At 36.8% G+C, this 21,141-nt stretch overlaps 1 protein-coding gene across 2 annotated transcripts in view; it reads left to right on the top strand.

Annotated features, from left to right (window-relative positions):
- nrg3b (neuregulin 3b) overlaps nucleotides 1-21,141 on the top strand; it is a 135,920-nt gene extending 114,779 nt beyond the window's left edge. Inside the window, exons 4-9 of one of the 2 annotated variants that reach the window (XM_042735663.1) lie at nucleotides 3,003-3,029; nucleotides 6,682-6,784; nucleotides 7,890-8,016; nucleotides 11,168-11,280; nucleotides 11,646-11,834; nucleotides 19,945-21,141. In XM_042735663.1, the coding sequence (XP_042591597.1) occupies nucleotides 3,003-3,029; nucleotides 6,682-6,784; nucleotides 7,890-8,016; nucleotides 11,168-11,280; nucleotides 11,646-11,834; nucleotides 19,945-20,617 (1,232 nt within the window). In that variant the 3' untranslated portion in view covers nucleotides 20,618-21,141. Of the gene's footprint in view, nucleotides 1-2,999; nucleotides 3,030-6,681; nucleotides 6,785-7,889; nucleotides 8,017-11,167; nucleotides 11,281-11,645; nucleotides 11,835-19,944 lie in introns of both variants that reach the window. The other variant, XM_042735662.1, reaches the window with a different exon arrangement.

The following is a 21,141-nucleotide window of genomic DNA, read 5'->3' as shown; positions in this document are numbered from 1 at the left end:
ATTGCCTCCTCCACCCTCCTGTTGACACCGTTTAGCATTAAAGCAATTTAGGCCAGTGCTGTTGCAAATCTGCTAAATGTGGGTGAAGCTTTCAGCATCTATAGTTTTTGTTTTCATCCATCTATACAACATTGATAGAGATGAGCCATGTAATCCAGATTATGCTTGAATTACAATCCATTCCTGCCATGAAAACAAACACAACAGGCTTTGGAGCGGCCCGCATGAGGAGCAATCACAGTGCTCAATATTATATTTTCAATGTATCTTTATTCCACCCTGTAGAGGCCAATGTTTGTTTTTCCCCATTCCTAGTTTGAGCCTGATGCGTATGGCCCAGTGCATCTTTATTCACTTAACCCACCAAATGAGCCACAAATCACCCCCTGGGGGCGGCTTGGCTTTATCTGCCACCTAGTCTTTTGTCCCCTGAGCTTTTTCACAATCTATCTCTGCTCAACACACAAGCACAAATCATCCGTCGACCGTCATTTTTGTCTCCATATCGACTACCACATAAGAGATGCTCTGAAGAGCCTTGCTTCTGCTTGGCCCTTACATCCCCCAGTTCCCTGGCATTAGAAAACACTACTGTGTTAGAAGAGTAGTTCACCCAAAATTCAACCATTTTATCACCTTCATGTTGTATTAAAGCTGTATGAATTTCTTTCTTCCACAGAACACAAAGGGAGAAAATTAGTTTTTATGCTCTTTTGGGGACTGGTGTTTCCGAGCTGTAAAAACAATGCATAAGTGTAATCAAAAGTGATCCATATGTATCATGCACTTTGCACTATATTTCATTTCTTTTTAAAGTCAAATGTAAAAAAAAAAAAATTACATGAACAAATCAAAAGCAGTGTTGTCCGATTTACAAAACTACCCTTTTAAATTAAATCTTTTGAATGATTTGGTTAACAAAAATTATCTAAATGATTTGATCATGAATTTCACTCGTTTGGTTTTCAAGTTCAAATGCAATAATCTCTTTGTAGAAGTTAAAGGCTCACAGGAGGGGAAAATGTTCAATTCAGTGTTTTATGCAAAAAGTATGTCTTTAGAAGACATGACATATAGCGCAGCAGTCATATGAACCACTTTTATAAAGGCTTTTGAAGGTTTAATTCCTTTTATTGCAATTCCACAAACAAGAGTAACCAGCATAGTCTTCATGTGCATAAGTGATGACAGAATATTAATTTTTGCGTGGAAGGAGTTTGGAAAGTGAAGCTGTTTTCCAAGCTGCGGATAAACCGGGGGTTCAGCCGGTGACTCAAGGGAGACGGATTTCACGACTGGCTTGCTCAGGGGACAGCGGCCCCTCTCATTTAGGTATTTATCTCTCGAGCATTAGGCTATGTAAGTAAGCAGCACAAAGGAGCTTTCGCCTATTGCTCCAACTAACAGAAGGATTAAGGATTTGATTCATTTTTGTAGTTCTTTTAGTCAGTCTCTGAGCGACTGACGTTGATGCAGTGCGCTGGGTCCCATCTCTCTTCGACGGCGTAAATGCCTCCCAAGGGTGACGGGACAACGGATGGAAGGCTGTGGTTTATGGGAGCAGTACATCAGGACCTTGCTGCCAGGATTCGAGGAATGCATGCATATCCATGCTTAATGACTTTGTGTGTGTGGCTCATGACAGCACAGCGATTATGACTGGATGAATGTGGCAGTTATTGTGGGCAATCAGAGGCAGCCGCAGCATGAATGGGCCAAGCAATGCTGGCAGTAGGAATACGACAGAACCGCTGGATCGTCGCCTGGGCCTTTTGTCTCACAGAGCCGTGCTGTGTTTTTTTAAAATCTCACCCGATCCCACAAAACACTGTGAATTCAAAAGGCCCAGAGGAGAGACAGTGTGTTAAAATCTCGGGTAGGAGTATTACCAACAATTCTGCTTACATTAGCATTTAAAACAACCTTTAAGCGATTCCTCATACTTCATTGTGCCTGCGCTATGGTGCTGCTGCCAGTAAACAAGGGTTCTGTCCTTATTCGCCACGAATTTAAATCATAAGCAGGAACTGGCTAAAACTACCATCCTTGCATTCTCATTAAGAACTGCTGCACGACCTCTTCGAGAGGAAAAAAATAGACAGTTCGGCTCATTATTTTCCCACAGATCATGTTTAAATTTGCCGCATGAATATATGCAGAAACGTGGTGTTGAAAAATTGAGGCTACTATGTGGCGATTTATCATTTGACAGAAGGATTTCTGTCACTGTGTTTGATTTCTGTTTTTTCCCCTCTAAGTATGTCCACTAAAATAATCTTTCTCGGGCAAGCCGCATTCTATTTAAAAACCTCAGACCACCTCTGTCAGAAAAGCAATTAAGTGTGAGGGTTTCATTTTAATTTAAATGAGATTATATTACAGTGGCGTGAAAAGGGGACTATTCACATGAAAAGAGCATGAGTGTTCTTCTCTTTATCAGGACCAGCAGTTCTGAGGCTTCAGTGGGATAGAGAAGAGAGAGAAAGAGAGGGAGTGAGTGGCTGCTTTTAAGAAAGCGATTTGCTTGTGCCGTGCTCTGCTGGAGAACACTCCCTTAAAGAGGAGGCATATGGGTTGAAGCCTTCGTAAGGATTAATACAATTTTTCAACTAGAAAAGACAATAAGCATCTCCTGGGCATTACAGTTGACAGAGGCATTTCTAAAGCATGTCTCTGACAAAATCTGGCTTTTCTACAGGCAACTAACAGGCCTTTATGTGCTTTCGTTTATAAACTGCTTCACCCTCTTCAATATCGTGGCTGCTCGTATCTTGGGTAATCAAGAGAAAGCTATTTTCGATGCTGCTACAGAATCTTTTCTCTTTCTGAACAATGAGCAGTTTTAGTTGATAAAACTCACTTGCTTTTTATTCACGGTTATTATCTGGGTGATTTAATATGTCTTTGTTTGTGGAAATCTGTATGATAACATCTCTCTCCTTGTTTCTGTCTTGCTCTCTGTCTGTTTAACCACTTTTCTTTTTGTTATTTCTCCCTAGCAGCAGATGAGCTGGGCATTGAGTTTATGGGTAAGGAAATTTATTTTTTTATTACTTCTTTAACCCTCTTTTCACCCTCATTAACATGTGCACAGAAGTGCTTGATATTAAATTCTTTCAGAATTCTGTAGGTGTGACATTCTGTGCTCCATCTTATATATAAAGCTTGGGATCAGATTTACTGACCCCACACTTCTGAATAGTACATTTTTACATTTTGCAGATGCTTTTATCCAAAGCAAATTACAAATGAGGACAATGGAAGCAATCAAAATCAACAAAAGTGCAATGACATGCAAGTGCTATGACAAGTCTCAGTTAGCCTAATGCAGCACACGTAGCAAGGTCATTTTTTATAAATTATATATTAAATAAAAAGAAAACAGATAAAATAGAAAAAGAATAGAGCAAGCCAGTGTTAGAGGTCTTTTTTTAATATTAGTATAGATTAGTATTATATAGTATTAGATTAATAGTAGTGTATATTATAAAACAAAATTTCTTTTTTTAATAAACTGTTCTTTTTAACATTTTATTTATTAAAGAATCCTTTAAAAAAAGTATCACAGGTCCCAAAAAATATTAAGCAGAACAACTGTTTCCTACATTGATGTTAAATCAGCAGATTAGAATGATTTCTGGAGTATCATGTGACACTAAAGACTGAAGTAATGATGCTGAAAATTCAGCTTTGCTTCACAGGAGTAAAATGATATTTTAAATAAAATAAAATAGAATTTTTTTTTTAAAATTGCAATAATATTTCACAAAGTTAGAGTTTTTTATAGATACAGCCTTGATTAACAATCAAAACGTCTTTAAAAAACATTAAATATCTTACTGATCCCAAACTTCTGAATGGCAGTGTATATATAATTTGTAATTATATTTTTAAATATTTTATTTTTATATCATTTGCTGTTAATTTTCTATATAATTTTAAATGTTTTATGCCCACATTTGAATTGAGACACTTTAATTGAGATGCATTCATCACATTGCAGAACCATTTAAATGGTTAAAAAGAATTTAAGACAGGCTTCTCATATAAATCCTATACATTTAAACGTAGCCTCTTTAAACACCCACAGGCTTCTCCTTTCATTCCTGACCAGCATTAATGTATACAAACACACATGATGCTCTCTGTTCATCACAAAAGCCTAATGTTCTTGAGTTTCCATGGAAACAGAGCAAAAGGAATGTATTGTAAAGGCACAGGGCAGCATCTGTATGGGCGATGCGGTCTGTGCGGCTTGTGAGCATACATGTGTCTGTTTGCACTCGCCTGCGCATGATGCTATGTATGTCGCTGTTAATTACTGTGAAGCCCAAAGGTGTGCACCTTGCTGAGGTTGCATGTTGCACAGCAAGTCTCTGGGGATGAGAAATATCACACAGCCTAGGGCTAAACAGATGCCTTTACCCTGACAAACCACAGACTTAAAGCAGTGTCAACAAACAGGAGCCCAAAAACTGCTGTGAAAATGGATTTTCCACAGGCTTTCTCTCTTTCTGTATCCACACACTCTGCCCTACCGTCCTCTCTCATGTGCCTGACAAGTGAAAGCATTTCTTTAAGTGAACAAGTGAATCCTGTGAAGTTTTCCATTAGTCGTGCTTCACACGCTCGCCTCAAGATTTCCTCAAAAACTGTCAGAGAAGGAGAGATAGTTAAAGTGGAACTGATATGCATTTCTGCTTCTTGGAAATGACTGCCTCAGTGATTTTAATCTGGATGGTGAGTGAGTCCAGTTGTGGCCATTACAGAGTGTTTTCCATGAGAAAGAGAGACGGGAGGGGGGTGTTGAGTGCACGTGTGCATGAATGGTCAGCTCTGTGCATTTGTGGCATGAGAGAGCGTTTCAGTCATGGGTCTGTGTTTGTGAGGGAGTCTAGCCATCTGCTCGCAGAGACTCTCCACCAAACCGGGGATCAGTGTCCTGTGAGGACTGGTCATTTGGTCCCTGCTGTGCCACTAGCTGTTCTTGGATTTCCACAGACACATGATGCAAAAAACAGTTTTGGATGGGCACAAATACAGAACCCTATATGTTATTTACTTAGTAAGAACAAAGCTCAGACCTGCAACACCTTTACAATCAACTGAACGGCAGGATATGAGTCACACAACAAATATCAGCATCCATGTTCTGACATCTAGTAGAACTTCTCCCAGATGAGTACTAATTATGATCATTTAGATATAAATTGAGAATGCTTTATAAATTCAAATGAATGAAGGTGTCCTTTATAAGCAAAGTCAAGACAAAATACAAATAGAAGAACACTTTCTTTCCCTGCATGTCCAAATTTAAGTTCAGTAGTGCTTGTGTAGGGCACTATGATTTCCGTGTTGCGGAAAACGTGAACAGAATCACTGAATCCAGTCACAAAAATGGAATTTAACGTGGAATTTTGAATGGATACAGCAAAAGTAGGTCAGTACACTTAAATCAAAACATGATATCGACCAGTGTCTGTGAATATTAAGTCACAAAATTACAATTTAAATATGAATCCTGCATGTTCTGTGCGTCTCTGTATGAATGAATGGCAGATGCGCGTTTACGCTCGTAGTGTCTTTAGACTCTGCCGCCTCAATATATGAGTACATGAACACATAAACAATCTCTAGAACTGGTCTGAGAGTCACTTCATGAGCATTGTACCATTTATTTTGAGTAAAACTATAGTCATATCATATACAAACAGAAACCTAAAGGTCTTCACAACAACCCAACAAAATAAAAGTTTGGTCTAACTTGAAGAAACTGTGACAAACGTATTACTTGAATATAATGAAAATACTACTAATAATAATAAAAATATTATTAAAACATTATTTTTAAGAGGATATTTGCCAGAATTTTTATTATTATTATTATTATTTATTTATTTATTTTACCAGAATTTATTCAGCAGAAAAATGTAAAAAAACAAATAATTACATATGAAAAATAATATTAATATTTAATTTTTTCTAAAATCAGATAATTAGATAAAATTTCAAACATAAATATATAAAAAAAATAAAACATTTCAAAACTCAAATAAAAAAAAAAAAAAAACATAACATACATCATATAAAATAATGTTTAATAATGTAAGTTTCATGATTTCAATTAATTAGACATGCTTTTGATGAATACAATTTAATTTAATTAATTAAACCATTACAATTCTAAAATTATAAAATTATAAAAATTATAAAATTCCAGAAAAATTTAAATGGAAAAAATAAAATAAAACAGATTTAATAGGGCCCTACTGGTGGCCTATCAACCGATCATTAGGCCGATTCTTTCTTCAAGCACATTTTAAGCCTCCCTGACCTCTGACACATATGAATGTCTAGCTGACAGCTCCCTGCATGTTTCTCTGCTCTCTGTCCCTGATCATTAAATCAAATGTGATTGTGTGCACGTTTGCATGCTAGTTAAATGATAGAACTAGCTGATTAGTTTTAAGACGTTCACTTTCCAATCATCTTTAAAAATTCATTCTCTCACACAGGGAATGTTTCCATTATTGTGATACTGAATTATTATTATTTATTTTTATTTTTTAACGTAAGAGCCAGTTAGCTACACAAGATTCTTTTGTTTAATCAAGACTGGCATAGTGATGACTGTGAATAAAGTCTGAAGATGAGTGTGTGCTGTCTTGTCTGTCTTTTCAGAGAGTGCAGAAACCTATCAGAGACAGATATTGTCCATCTTCAGCATAGCCATGGGGATCAGCCTGCTGGGAGTGGCTTGCATGGCTCTTTACTGCAAAAACAAGTGAGTCCAAATCATCCTTGGAAGCTGGAATGACATTGTTTCAGCGTAACAATTCTGAGTGTATTTGTTTTTTGAATGTAACATAAATAATAAAATATAAAAAGACAATTAAAAATTAATTGACATTGCAATTCGTATATACAATGGCGTATGCCTTTTGAAATTCCTTAAAAGAAAACAATTTTTAGTAGTTTGGCATAATCTTTTATTATTTCTTAGAGAATAAATATTTTAACAATACTACTTCACTGCTTATTAATATTTGTAAAACTGTTGTGTCAAGGTCTCATGAAATAATGAATAATATTAACATTTTCGTGACAAGGCAAGGTTAGGTTGTAAAATGTCATGATGCAACTCTCAAAAAACATAATCCTCTGGTTTCACAGACAAGGCTTGAGCCTCTTGTGTTTTTATCTAAGGCACATTTATAAAAGTTAATTAAATGTCCTAACTGATCTATGGGCTAATCCTGGTGTAATCTAAGCACTGTCTGTGAAACCGACCGGCCAAATATGTTATTTTAATTAGTAATTTGTGTTGTTTGTTGCAAGAAAAAATATTAAAAACATAATATGTACACATAATGTTTTTAAGACCTAAGAAATATATATTTTTTAAATCATATAAAACCAACATGAATACAAAAAAAAAAAAAAAAAAAAAAAAAAAAATCCTAAGAACCTGTCTCAAACTTACGGAAGAGGATTAGGGCCAAGCAATAATAAAAAAATAAAACCATCTCAAGATTAAACTCATTATATTGCGAGATTTAACTCATTAAATTTCAAGAAAAAAAGTCGAAATACAATCTTGAGAATAAACTCATTAAATATCGAGAATAAAGTTGTTGTGTTTCGAGATTAAACTCGTTAAATTTCGAGAAAAAAAAAGTCGAAATACAATCTTGAGAATAAACTCATTAAATATCGAGAATAAAGTCGTTTATTCGAAATTTAATGACCCTAATTTAATGGCCCTAATCCTCTTCCGTACAAACTAAACCAGATTTTAAAAGATTTTTGCTTTTTTTATGCCTCACTGACCTAAGTCTAAACACAGGAAATTACATTTTGTGGTTTAAAAATGTATAAAAAATTTGCAGGAGACAAAGAGATAAGCATCGAGCCCATCTGACCGAAATCCGCAACATGAGGGACAGTACTGTCAACGCCTCTGGTCTCATGTCTAAATCCAGCCCGAGACTCGAGAGCACCCTCCAGCTTCAGAAGGTGATGTCTTGCAGCTGTTGTTTGTTTATGTCCCAGAGAGCAAATCTACATGAAGTCCACATTTGTGCTGACAAAGCAAATAATGATCGCTTGTCCAAAAATACGTGTGTATACCAAATATATACGTGTACAGTCGAAAATCAAGCCACCTACATGTGCTGTTAAGGAGATTCAAATAAAGTCCCCTGTGCATAACAGTCACCAGTAATGAATACAATTGGCCAGCAGGCAGTTGGAGGAATGATGCCCTCCATGGCTTTACTGCTTTCCCACCTGCTCCGAAGATCCCTCAAGCTGACAGAAATAACACTGCATGCAGCTCGGGGAGTAAACACTGCATCTATCTGATGCAACAGTCAAAGGCAGCTAGCCACCTAGCTGATGAAGAACTGAATGAATAGAGTTACATTATCCAAACTGGAAGATCAATCTCTCTCTGCTGCCACTTGGCGGTTCATTCTCATCCCATACACAAATGTTGACGCTCACGTTCCCATGTGTGTCATCAGGTCCAATGAGAGTGAGGACTCAAGCTTAAATGATTCCCAAAGGTTTACTTTTACATTTCCCCGCACAAGTCATTTATATGAAAATGCATATAGTGCATAAATGACACAGGGTGCAGCATATCAGATGAGTGTCACTCTTGCTAATCCAAGCATGCACAGCAAACCTTTAATTGGACCGCTTATATAATCGTCGCCAAAATCTGCTGAGCCAGTAGCAGACGACTATAAAAGTAATTTAGGAAAAGGATGAGAGGGGGAGCTCCAATCTTTTGTTCAGACTTCACTTGGATTTTGCATGTTTCACCCCTCCTTCAGAAAATTTTTTTTAGAATTACAGTGGCTGTTTTGCTTCTCTTCCTCTGAGTTTTCTCACCCTGCTGAGGCGATGAAAGGGTGGTCAGAAATCATCCAATTTTCTTGTTGGAGAGAAGGTCTTGTTGCTAACAGGTCCCCAAGGAAGCAGCAGTGTAAGAAGGACATGCTTTTTCAGCTGTAAGGCCCCAAACTAGTTTAAAGTCAAACTGAGTCGTTTTAATGATGTTCCACAAGACAAGCAAAGGGAAGGAGATTTCACTAACTGGAATAACTGCATTATCGCCTGTCTTTTCCAGCTCTGGCGACACTGGGAGGGGAGCTTGGGATACTTATTGCAGGCTGCTCTCGGATTGCTGGGTTGTTGTAAGATAATGGCTTTAATTTTAAGAGGGGACTGAAAAAAAAAATTGTTTAGGAATTCATTAATGTAATCTTGTCTGAGATTAATTCCTGACTGGGGAAGTCGAAAGGAAGAATAATCAGACTGTGTCTCGCTTAATCTGCAGTTTAAATGTAAAGTCTAATTAAAGTGGCTTTCCCTCACTGAGGGGCCTGTATATCGCAGAGTGAACATCTCCATACGGCCTCTCTTCAGAGTTCATGATCCCTTCATTTTATCTTTGGCCTGTGTGTGTGTTCCTACATTAATCTGTCTGTACAAGTGAGGGGAAGTGAGATGAGCTGCTGTGCATGTCATTTACAGCTGGTTGTGTCCACACTACTTGATGAAATAGCTTGCAGCAGCGATGTATGTAATACAGAGGAAGCATCTCTAATTTCTAAACAAGAGTTTTCATTTTGTTAGTGTGTGTTATAACGAGTGGCAATCCGCCGCTGGAATTAGATTTTAATGTTTAGCTGAGTGGTTGTTGCGGTTGTCATCATTGGGGGAAAGCGACAGTGTTCACATGGCTCCCAGATGCACACAGCTCACTATCCGTTCTAGTTAAGTCACGAAACAAAATCAAACAAATGTGTTCCCATTACTATTCAAAAGTGAAAGGAAGAGTGAATATTTTTATTCAGCAAGGAAGCATTAAATTGATCAAAAGTGACAGTGAAGACATTAACAACTTTACAAAAGATTTATATTTTAATTAAATTATTTTCCTTTGAGCGTTCTTTTCAGCAAAGAATCTGAAAAAAAACATGTATCAGGGTTTTGACAAAAATATTAAGTCGCTAGCAAAAGTGTTTTCAACCATGATAATAATAAGAAATGTTTTTCTTGAGTACCAAATCAGCATATTAGAATGGTTTCTAGAGGGTTATATGACAAAATTCAGCTTTGCTGGAGTAAAATGTATTTTAAATTGCAATTATATTTCACATTATTATTGTTTTTACTGTATTTTTGATTAAATAAATGCAGCCTTGATGAGCATGAAAAGTTTCTTTTAAAAAACATTTAAGAAATCATACCGACCCCATACTTTTGAAAGGTAGTTTACATCCCCTGCAGTTCAGCTGCAATTTGGATTAAGTAAAATAAGTTTTATGTGACCTTGGACCACAAAACCAGTCATAACGGTAATTTATTTTTTAAATTTAGCTGAATAAATAAACTTTCCATTGATGTATGGTTTGTTAGGATAGCACAATATTTGTCCGAGATTTGAAAATCTGGAATCTGAGGGTGCAAAAAAATTTAAATATTGAGAAAATTGACTTTAAAGTTGTCCAAATGAAGTCCTCAGCAATGCTGAGTTTTTATATATTTACGGTAGGAAATGTACAAAATATCTTAATATAACATGATCTTTACTTAATGTCCTATTGATTTTTGGCATGAAAAAAAATCAACCATTTTGACCCATACAAAGTATTGTTGGCTATTGCTACAAACATACCCATGTGATTTAAGACTGGTTTTGTGGTTAAGGGTCACATATCAGGGCAGACCCTGAAAAAGCTCCTTACTGGACAAACAAGTCGCATTCAGGCCTCATTTGATGTTGCTGTGACCTGACAGTAGCAGATATAGGAATGAAGTTGTCAAATTAAGTGTCACAGAATTATTCAGGCATGTGAACTTGGTTAGAAAGAGTGATTTCTCCCTCAACCCAGTGTGTAATGATATCTTTTTTTTTAAAAAAACGCTTGAAATAGATTTTGCATATCCTAATTAATATTCATGAGCTGAGCTGCTACCATTTCATGACTTCATAACTTTCTCACTTACTATTTGCTAACACCCATGAAACATTCCCACATGTTTGCAAATGACATGAGTCATACATGCATAGAAATGATAATCCATGTGGTCATCCTCTATATAGTTTGGTTCGTCTGCAATAATATCTTTTATTTTCTTTTCGTCTCAACAGAGCAGAAGAGCCCATGGTTTCTCCTCTTCGCAGGCAGCCAGCATCGTTCTCAGCAGCTCTAAAGTTTCCCTGCCAAATCAGAATCGCAGTTTCTCCATGGGGAAGCGCTGCAGGTACTTTTCCAGAGCTTCACATCTATTGTAAAACTTCTGACACTCCGTCCCTCTCCACAAAAGAGAAAGAAACGGAAGAAGAAATTTAATCAGCTCTCAATATGGCATCATATGTTCACGTCAAAAATGAACCACTTAAAAGCATTATAATAATTGTAATTGGTAGCAACCATGAAAATGTACATTTCCGAATTATGGTGGAATCAGTTTTCCACAATAGTTATTTACAACAACAAGGCCTGAATTAATTATCAGAAATTCAAGCATTAGAGCCATGTGCTAACCTAAGGCTGTCTAGTATGAAATGTTTGAAATGTATATGATCTTTGTCTTCTCACTTCAGAAGCTTTTATCTGTTTCTACAGAAGCTGCTCGTTCTCCTCAAGCCCTGCCCTAAAACACAAGGTAACCAATTATCGAGCCGTCTCAAAGTGGACTCCGCCCATCTCTAGAGCAGGCCATCATCTCAGTGGAGGATCTCGAGATTCTCTTCATTCCTATAAACATCTCCAGGAAGTGGAGGTGAATGGGGTGATACCACAATCTTTGAGAAGGTGAGCAATAAAATGCAAAATGCAACAAACAAACAGTGCAATGACTGCAATTTCTCTTCTCAGACACTTCACATGTTTGTGGTACTTCTATGTCCCAGGGGTTGATTTTTTTTTATCCAAACTGACAGATTTCAACTTTTTTTTTTTTTTTTTTTTTTTTTTATGACACGTTTGGTAAAAAACTTTTTACTATGCTTTCATCATTTATTTTTACCCTTGTTTCAGACTTTCGAAAACAAAAATATTCGATTTTTATTTCATTACACTGATTTAACTTTAAAAATAACCTAAACAAAAGATTAAATAAATATAAACACTTTCACACACTTTATTTTGTGAAAATGTCTTTGAGAAATTGTCATATCCACCATTACAACTATTTTACAATTTTAATCAAAAGTTAGTGTACTTGGTTACCAATGGAGATCAGTATCAGTGAATACAGTAGCATGCTTGAGATAAACAAGATATGATTTTTTTTTTTTTTTTACAAAGAATAGGTCAATATCACTTACTTAACAGAATATTTATCTTTTAACTGTTTCAATGTACAAAAAAAAAGTGTGGAATTATAATATATAGTGTATAAAAGGCTAGCTATGAAAAACAAAATATGATTTCCATCACTATAATTTTTGTCATTATTTGAAATGTGGTGGAAATTACACTTGAAAGTTTAAAAAAAAAATGATTCAGGGAAAAGTGACAATTTTCTTGTGATGCATGTTCTTTTCAAAAGTTCTTTACAAATTACATTTTAATACATTTTAAAATAGAAAACAATAATTTTAAATTGTAAAAATATATCACAATATTACTGTTTTTTTTTCTGTATTTTATCAAGACAATGCATCCTTGGCAGGCATAAGAGACCCCAAACTTTTGGAAGGTAGTGCATAAAAACTATTTGACATTGTTAGACAAATAAAGTCAGGTTAACAGGACCAAAGGTTCCTATAATTGGAAAAAAAAAACATATGTTAAGGATAAAGACTATAACTGTGGAATTATTCTGTATAGAACTAGTCTAGAAACAGATCCAGACTCAAATGAGTTTTCTAAGGAACATACAATATATAGTCAGAGAGTAAAACTGAATTTCATTGACAGGGCCCATGGCAAGAATAATGTCCTTCAGTTAAATAGAATGTATGTGTGCAAGTAGCACTTGCTCTTGAATTTCCAAGCAATGTTCTCATTACCATGCCAACTTGATCCAGCTTCACAGTGACTTCACTCTCTGCCAAACTCTCTCTATTTGACCTATTTCCATAATTTACATTATTAAACAGTGCAGCTTTGAGCTTGGAGACTCATTTAAGAGCTGTGATCAAGCACATACGTACTAACACGCTTAGAGAAGGGGTTTTTTCTTTTTCCCAGTGTGTCAGCAGCAGGGCTTTTTTTTTTTTTTTTTTTGTAAAGTCTGGTGGGTTAGCTTGACTTTTGCTTAATTAATTTAAGCTTATGTCTGAAAGCACAACCAATGGGTTCCCCCTCTATAGGGGTCCAGCTATTGTTATTATTGTTCACAATTAATTAAACATTGATAAGCTGCTCTCAACCTTTCTCGGGCCAGTCTTGGCTGGCTCAGAGAGATACAGACTGGGGCTGAACTGACCTATTTCTAGACTTAACAGCTTTAAAACACCAACACCATCCCTGAACCTCTCTCTTGTTGCCATGGAGACACCCTCCAGTCTAATGGAGAGAAAAAGAAGTAAGGAGAGGGGGGGAAGAGAGAGAGATGGGCATGCAGAGCTCGCCTATCCCCCTCACTATGACAGCAGGACCCCCACACAATGTTGTCAGTTTTATGAAAAAAAAAAAAAAAAAAAAACTCTGCAAAGACACATATTTACCTGTCAGAGATGAAATATGGATTGAAACTGTGTGTGCCATCGGTGTGGTTATATTTAGATATTGTTTTGATTTGCTGCGATCTGCCGGATTAACCTGGAGCTAGAATACACTTTTAATACCCGTGCATTGTGTTATGGGGCTCAATTATTTAAGCCCTGTTATTTAACAGTCTTTGATGTCAGACAATAACTCAGTTGTTAGATGAGATGGGGTTTCTGGGAAGTGACAAAAAATACCATTTTTTGTGTGTCTGATGCTTTTATATTCACTTTTTTACCAGAAGCAATAATGATTTGGTGCTCTTGTAAAGCTGTATTTGAATGTCATCATCACAAAAAATATAAAATAAGATGATAACAACTCCAGTTTGAACCTCAAAAAAAATAAACAAACAAAAACCATTTCCTATGATTCTACATCTGACAAACCCTAGATAACCCACTTGGGTCACGCTGCAAGATCTCCACGGCAGTCTCCCAGCAAAATACCAAAAGGTTTTTAGGTTTGTCAACACAAGGTGTGCTGGATTCGATAAGCAGTCGCCTCCCGCAGATCAAAACCACAGCTAAATGAAGTAGTGTGGTCTTCATAAACTCATAGGTCTGGGTGAAGAATACACGAGCTTTGATGGAAATGGCTTAAATCTAGGGGTGATGATAATTATCGCGATATAAATTTCCTCGATAAAATGATAAGAGTTTGATAAATGTTCAATATAATGTTTATGCGCCAAAAGCAGAAAGAATCAATGCTACTCATTTAAACAGTGCCACACGGACCATTTATCTGTTCAGCTCAAATTTCAAGCGGCAGTGCAGTGGAGGAGCTCACTAGAGCCGATGCGTTCACTCACTGACAAGGCTCGGTCATGTGAGCACTAAACAGGGCTGTGAGATCCAGTGTGAAGCGCTTAAAATCAGCAAAGAACACTAAATGATTGAAACTAGTTTAAAGGCAAGTGAAACAGCGCTGACAAACAGGAGAAAACTGTGCAACAATAAAGTCAGAAAGGCTTTTCAATCTACAAACACCAATCAATATTGTGACAAAAAATTTACATATCAATACCAATAACATCACAATATTATTAATGCAAAAAAGTAATATAATCACATATTATAATATTATATATATATATATTTAGACTACTGTTTTTCATACAAATACCTAGAAATCATATAGTTACATTTTTACCATGGTATTTAGATGCTAAATCTACTACTATAACTGTTTTTATCATCATCTTTTTTTTTTTTTATTAAAATAACTAATTTACATCGGCCTCATAACTCAAGCTACTACTAGTGTTGTTTTTGGCGGCCTGTTTTAATTTTAGTCTTAGTCTAGTCTTTGTGTGAAGCTGTCATTTTAGTTTTTATTAGTTTTAGTCACGTTCATACTCTTTTTAGTCTAGTCTAGTTTTAGTCGACGAAAACTGATGACATTTAGTCTAATTTTAGTCACGTTCATACTACTTTTTGGCGAAGTATTCACGTGGCAGAGTGCTCAGCATTTTTTGTAACTTTCCGCATAGCTCCGCAGCCGAACATGCACGAGTTCAGGGCGATTCTAGATGAACATACCCGTCTATGTCGACGTTTGTGTGAAACAGAAGCAGTTTAATGTGAAATTTAAACTCCATCAGGTGCTTTTTGATGGAAAATGCTTTTTTTGGGAAAAAAATGTTCGCATAGTTTGTTCAAGGCTTCTTATTTGAAGTATGTTTTATTTTTATTGTATAAAATAGAATTAGAATTCATTTAGATATTAATTATACTCTATTTGCTTAAGGTTGTCTTGTGTTTGATGCGTAATACAAGCAATAGTTTAAGATTTTTTTAAGTTTGTACATAAAGAAATGATTAATTCATCAACTCATTCATCACAAGACTTGTACTGGCAAATGACTTCTTCTCACCGGTGATTCCCGACGATTTTAGAGGACAATTACTCCTCATCGCTCCCCTGTCGCTTCAAAGAATAGTACAATGGCGAACGCGACAAGTATAAAAGCCTCGTCCATTTGGGAAGGTGCGCTCGCAGTCAGTGGAGCCAGGCGAAACTATAAATCCCGCTTAACTTTGTTTGTTGTCGTCTTCTAAATGCCGCGAGTGGGACTTGAGGAAGTGATGTCAGTCGCGTGTGCACAGTGGGACACAGGAAACAGAAATACTGCAAAATAATAATAATAACGACTAAACGAGACGAAATAACGTTAAAACATTTTGTTTCATCTCTTTTTGGTCAACGAAGAGACCAAAGAGACTTTTTAGCATAGTTTTTATTTTGTAAACCACATTTAGTCTCATTTTTATTCGTCAACGATATTGCATTATACATTTAATTATAGTCATCGTCACATGACCAGCATTTACGTTGGCTCTCGTCTCGTTTTCGTCGCATGATAAAGGTTCATTGACGACGATATTTAGTCATAATTTTCGTTGACGAAAGCAACACTAGCTACTACTACTGTCAACTCAAGCTAACTTAGTATTTCTAAGTAGGGGTCCACCAATCCAGTACTCAGTATCGATATCGTCCGATACTGCCATTTTCTGCTAGATCGGGTATCGGTCAGATGAGACAGATCCAAATCCGATATTCTGCAAATATTATTGTGTTATTTTTAAACCGCACAAAAGGTACATAACATTATAAAGCACCATAAAGTTTTTGTGCACTATATTTCAAGTGTTCTGATACCCTCCAATACTTTAATTCAACCTAATAATTCAAGTTGAAGTAAACTCTTCTCTCCGCTGTGGCTGACAGACGTCTGTCGTCCTCCATTCAGCATTCAAACTGCATGTCGCGTTCAGTTACAACAGTCAAGATGATAAAACTGTATCTAAGATAATACAATGTTCCTATTATTATACTACATCTGTAGATAAAGATCAGTGGTTTTTCATAAAAGGACTTTATCTTGCTAGAGTTTAGTGCTGTTTCTAAAGCAAGTTACTTTCTACCGGGTGTCTGTTAGAGATCCCTACACTTGATTAGAGAGCACTATAAATTGTTCTTCATGCACACAGTAACTGAAATTTAAAACTGTTAAAACGAAAGGCTCAATAAACTATCACACAGATATACACTACTGTACTCATCAAAATCCCCTTCCCTTTGTGCTTTGAACATTTCTATGTGGAGCCCTGCGCGCTGTGACTCCGTGTTGCTTCAAGCCCGTAAATCAGCCTTTCATGTTTTAATACTTTTGCACAATGAAATATTATTAATAGTCTTTCTTGTTGTTTTATCTATCATATGTTGCTGCCTATTTACTATGCTATACATTTACAGGTACATCTCAAAAAATTTGAATATCATGGAAAAGTTCTTTATTTTTTGTAATTTAATTTAAAAAAGCAAACTTTCCTATATTCTAGATTCATTGCACACAAACTGAAATATTTCAAGAGTTTTTTGTTTTAATTCTGATGGTTACGACTTAAAAAATTTAAATAAAAATTCAGTATCTCAAAAAATAGAATATTCCATTTTGAGCTTGATTAGTTCGATTAATTTTGAGTATAATTACTGGGTACCTCCTGGGATAGTTTAGAACATGCAACCACAATTATGAGAAAGACTACTGACTTGACAGTTTCCAGAAGAAAATCACCAGCTGTTCACAGAAGGAGGGTAAGCCACAGAAGGTCATTGCTGAAAGGCCTGGCTGTTCACAGAGTGCTGTATCAAAATACATTCATAGAAAGTTGACTAGAAGGAAAAAGTGTGGTAGGAAAAGATGCACAAGCAACAGGGATGACCACAGCCTTGGGAAGATTGTCAGGAAAAGCCGATTCAAGAACTTGGGAAAGCTTCACAAGGAGTGGACTGAAGCCAGAGTCAGTACATCAAGAGTCATCACGCTTAGACATCTTCAGTAAAAGGGCTACACCTGTCACATTCCTAGAACCAAGCCACTCCTGAACCAGAAAAAAAAAAAAAAAATGTAAAAAGCATCTCAACTGGGGTAAGGAGAAAAAGAACTGGACTGTTGCTCAGTGGTCCACAATCCTCTCTTCAGATGAAAGTAAATTTTGCATTTCATTTGGAAATCAAGGTCTGGAGTCTGGAGAAAGACTGGAGAGGCACAGAATCCAAAGTCCAGTGTGAAGTTTCCGAAGTCAGTGATGATTTGGGGTGCCGTGACGTCTGCTGGTGTTGGTTCATTGTGTTTTATCAAGTCCAAAGTCAATGCAGCCATCTACCAGGAGATTTTGGAGAACTTTATGCTTCCATCTGCTGACAAGCTTTATGGAAATGCTGATTTCATTTTGCAGCAGGACTTTAGCACCTACCCACAGTGCCAAAACCACTTCCAAGTGGTTTGCTGATCATGATATTACTGTGCTTGATTGGCCAGCCAACTCACCTGACCTAAACCTCAGAGAGAATCTATGGGGTATTGTGAAGAGGAAGATAAGTAACATCTGAAAATCAATACAGAGGAGCTGAAGGCCACTATCAAAGCAATGTGGGCTTCAATAACACCTCAGCAGTGCCACAGGTTGATCGTCTCCATGCCACGCCACATTGAAGCAGTAATTTGTGCAAAAGGAGCCCCTACCAAGTATTGAGTGCATAATTCAACCTACTTTGGAGATCTTGTACATTTCTGTTTTGTAAATCTTTTTTTGATGATCTTTGAGAAAATATTCAAATTTTTTTGAGATACTGAATTTTTAATTTTCCTAAGCTGTAAGTCATAACCATCAGAATTAAAACAAACTCTTGAAATATTTCATATCGGACCAAAAAAGTTTCCTAAAAAAATTAAACTACAAAACCCTAAAAATAAAAAAATTTCTGGTATCGGACCAGAATTGGTTCTGAAAAAGTGGTATCGAGCCAGCCCTATTTCTAAGAGATAAAAAAAACATAACGGTCGGAAAGCCGCTGCCACCAGAGGTCAGATGGCTGGTTGGTTTACAGCTAACCTGAGAATTTTGGCTGACAGCTGTAACTACAAAAATTATCCAACCACTCAAAATAGGTAATTATTAAAGTGATTTTATTGCTGACAGCTGTCTCGTCACACATTCTCCAACCAAATTCCAAAATAAACTAAAATAATCCAACAAAAATACTCAAATTAACTATACATAACATGGAAATAAAACATGCTGAGAGCAGCAAAACAAGGCTTCAGACAATTAAGTCTCACTTCAGACATACATTCCCAGCATAGAGCGTCACATGCTACAGCCCTCACTGATCCTCTTTACACACAGAGCTATCACTTGTATGCAATGTTCCCGCCAAACACTCGTGGATTCTACCAACTATGGGTAAATTATCACTTGTTACAAACAATACACATTAAGTTCTGCATCAGTGCTAATCACATACACATTTAAACACACAGTCATAATCATGAATATCATTGATCAAATGCAAACAATACACATTCCAAATAATACAATTACCATTTCAAAGCATCTACATCCATCTCTGTCCTAGTAAATGGACTAAGCACTAATTAAGAGTAAATCGGGATATTAACGTAATCAGAACACTCCCCTTCCAAACACAGGACCAGATAGGTAAATTATAGTATGAAATGTGTTAAACAAAAAACATATGCACAATAAAATAAATATGAAAACTTCAAAGTCTCTGTTCGATTCTTGTACTCAACTGCAAAATACAATTTGAACACTAGACATGACATTGTCTCCATACACATCAAATCATAATAAACAGTAAATCAATATACACAATAATGCTGTGAACTGATGTTCATGTGATGATAACCTACGTTTTCATCATCACAGTAACATTATTAATATTGCAGCCTGAACTGCAAATTGTGCTGCAGATACAGTAGGGGTCAAAGTCAGGCAACACAAACCTTTTTCAAGATTTGAAAAACAATATCACTCATTAGAAAAGTGTAAAGTGTTTATAATGTTCTGACCATAGTTTAAACCCAGTCAACGGTCTGGTTTCTACAATTTTCGCGTAGTAGCAAAGATCTGCCTTTAAACTTGAAAGTAACAAAGATATCATCCAGCCCTACTTAAATCTATGACAAATGCATAATTTATGCTACCACAGGCACACAGCCTAAGCTGCAGATTATACATAATTACACTGAGATTCAAAATTCCCACCACCTCCAAATAATTTGATCACTGCTGTGCAGTGGCCGAGCGATTTCTTTTGAGTGTAACAGACAGAATCAGTGTAATGGATAATGAGATGTAAATACTAATTCCCTCGGTTTCTTGTCCTCTAGGTGCCAGTCTCACTCGGACCGCAATCAACAAAGCCGTGGCAACCTGAATATGCAAATGATGCTCTCCGCCTATTCCAAAGGAAAGATAGGCTACACTGATGTTCCGTGCACTCGTCTGGACCAGGGAACGACCTTTCCTCCCCCTTCTTTCCGAGCCCACTCCGTACCCATTATCCCCTCCATTCAGGGACCTGATTTTGGGGAGGCGGGCAGGAACAAGCTGCATAATGGGGGTAGGGGATCTTCCAGCTACAACCTAATCAATCCTGAGACTGAAGCGGAGCCAGTGGCATATTCCAGCCAATCACTTGCCAGCTCCTCTGTGGCGGTGCAGGATCCACAGACACTCACCAGTTCCGAGTCTGCACTGATGTCGAGGGGCCAAATCAAACACAAAAGCCTTGTTACCTACACAACAGCCTTGGGATCAGGCACAAGCTCCAGAAGAGCAAAGACTGTCATTTCTATGACTGTACTGGGATCAGGGGCGAAAACTACACAGTATGCCGCCAGCCTGCTGTCTAAGGCTACCGGAGGACAGGAGGGCCTCTCTGCTTTCGGGGAAGGACAGCAGGATGATGGTTTACAAACCCCATTTGTGGGGGGCGGAAAAGACAGCTCTTTTTCTGATGGGGTTAGAGGTATGGCCTCCCTCACATATCCCAAAAGCTGATTGGATAAACGCAAAGATTGCTTTGGAAACTCCACGTCAGTGTGGATGGGGCTGGAATGTCCCCACTTGTGTAAAACACTTACTTTTGGAACTATTTTACTGCATTGTGAAGTACAATTACTGACAACCCAATTTAAAACTCTGACTTACTGACGACACAATGTGAATAGATGTGAAAGAACGAAGACTTTGGTGGGATGTTGATCTAAAGAGGTATTGGAGAGGATTTATATGCCACTATTTAACTAATTTAGAAACCAAATAGTGTGTCATCTCAATGTTGTTTCTCTACTGTAAAGAAAAAAATATAATAGATGTCAAAACTATATGTATGTCATATATTTCATGTATATGACATACCGAGTGATGAAAATAAAGATGCAAAACATGGTAATGCAGAAGCTTTTTTTCCAATAACTGCTGTTCTATAATCTCAGCCCATCTCTGTCTTTTTGTCTGTTTTGCTTGAGGTCTTGAGAAGAAAAACAGCAGTTTCTGAATAAAATCTGAATGTCACCCTGTCA

Source organism: Cyprinus carpio, chromosome B12 (genome assembly GCF_018340385.1).
Source record: "Cyprinus carpio isolate SPL01 chromosome B12, ASM1834038v1, whole genome shotgun sequence".
Classification (NCBI taxonomy): Eukaryota; Metazoa; Chordata; class Actinopteri; order Cypriniformes; family Cyprinidae; genus Cyprinus; species Cyprinus carpio.
Note: the sequence above shows the minus strand (reverse complement) of the source record. Positions and strands in the feature narration are given on the sequence as shown.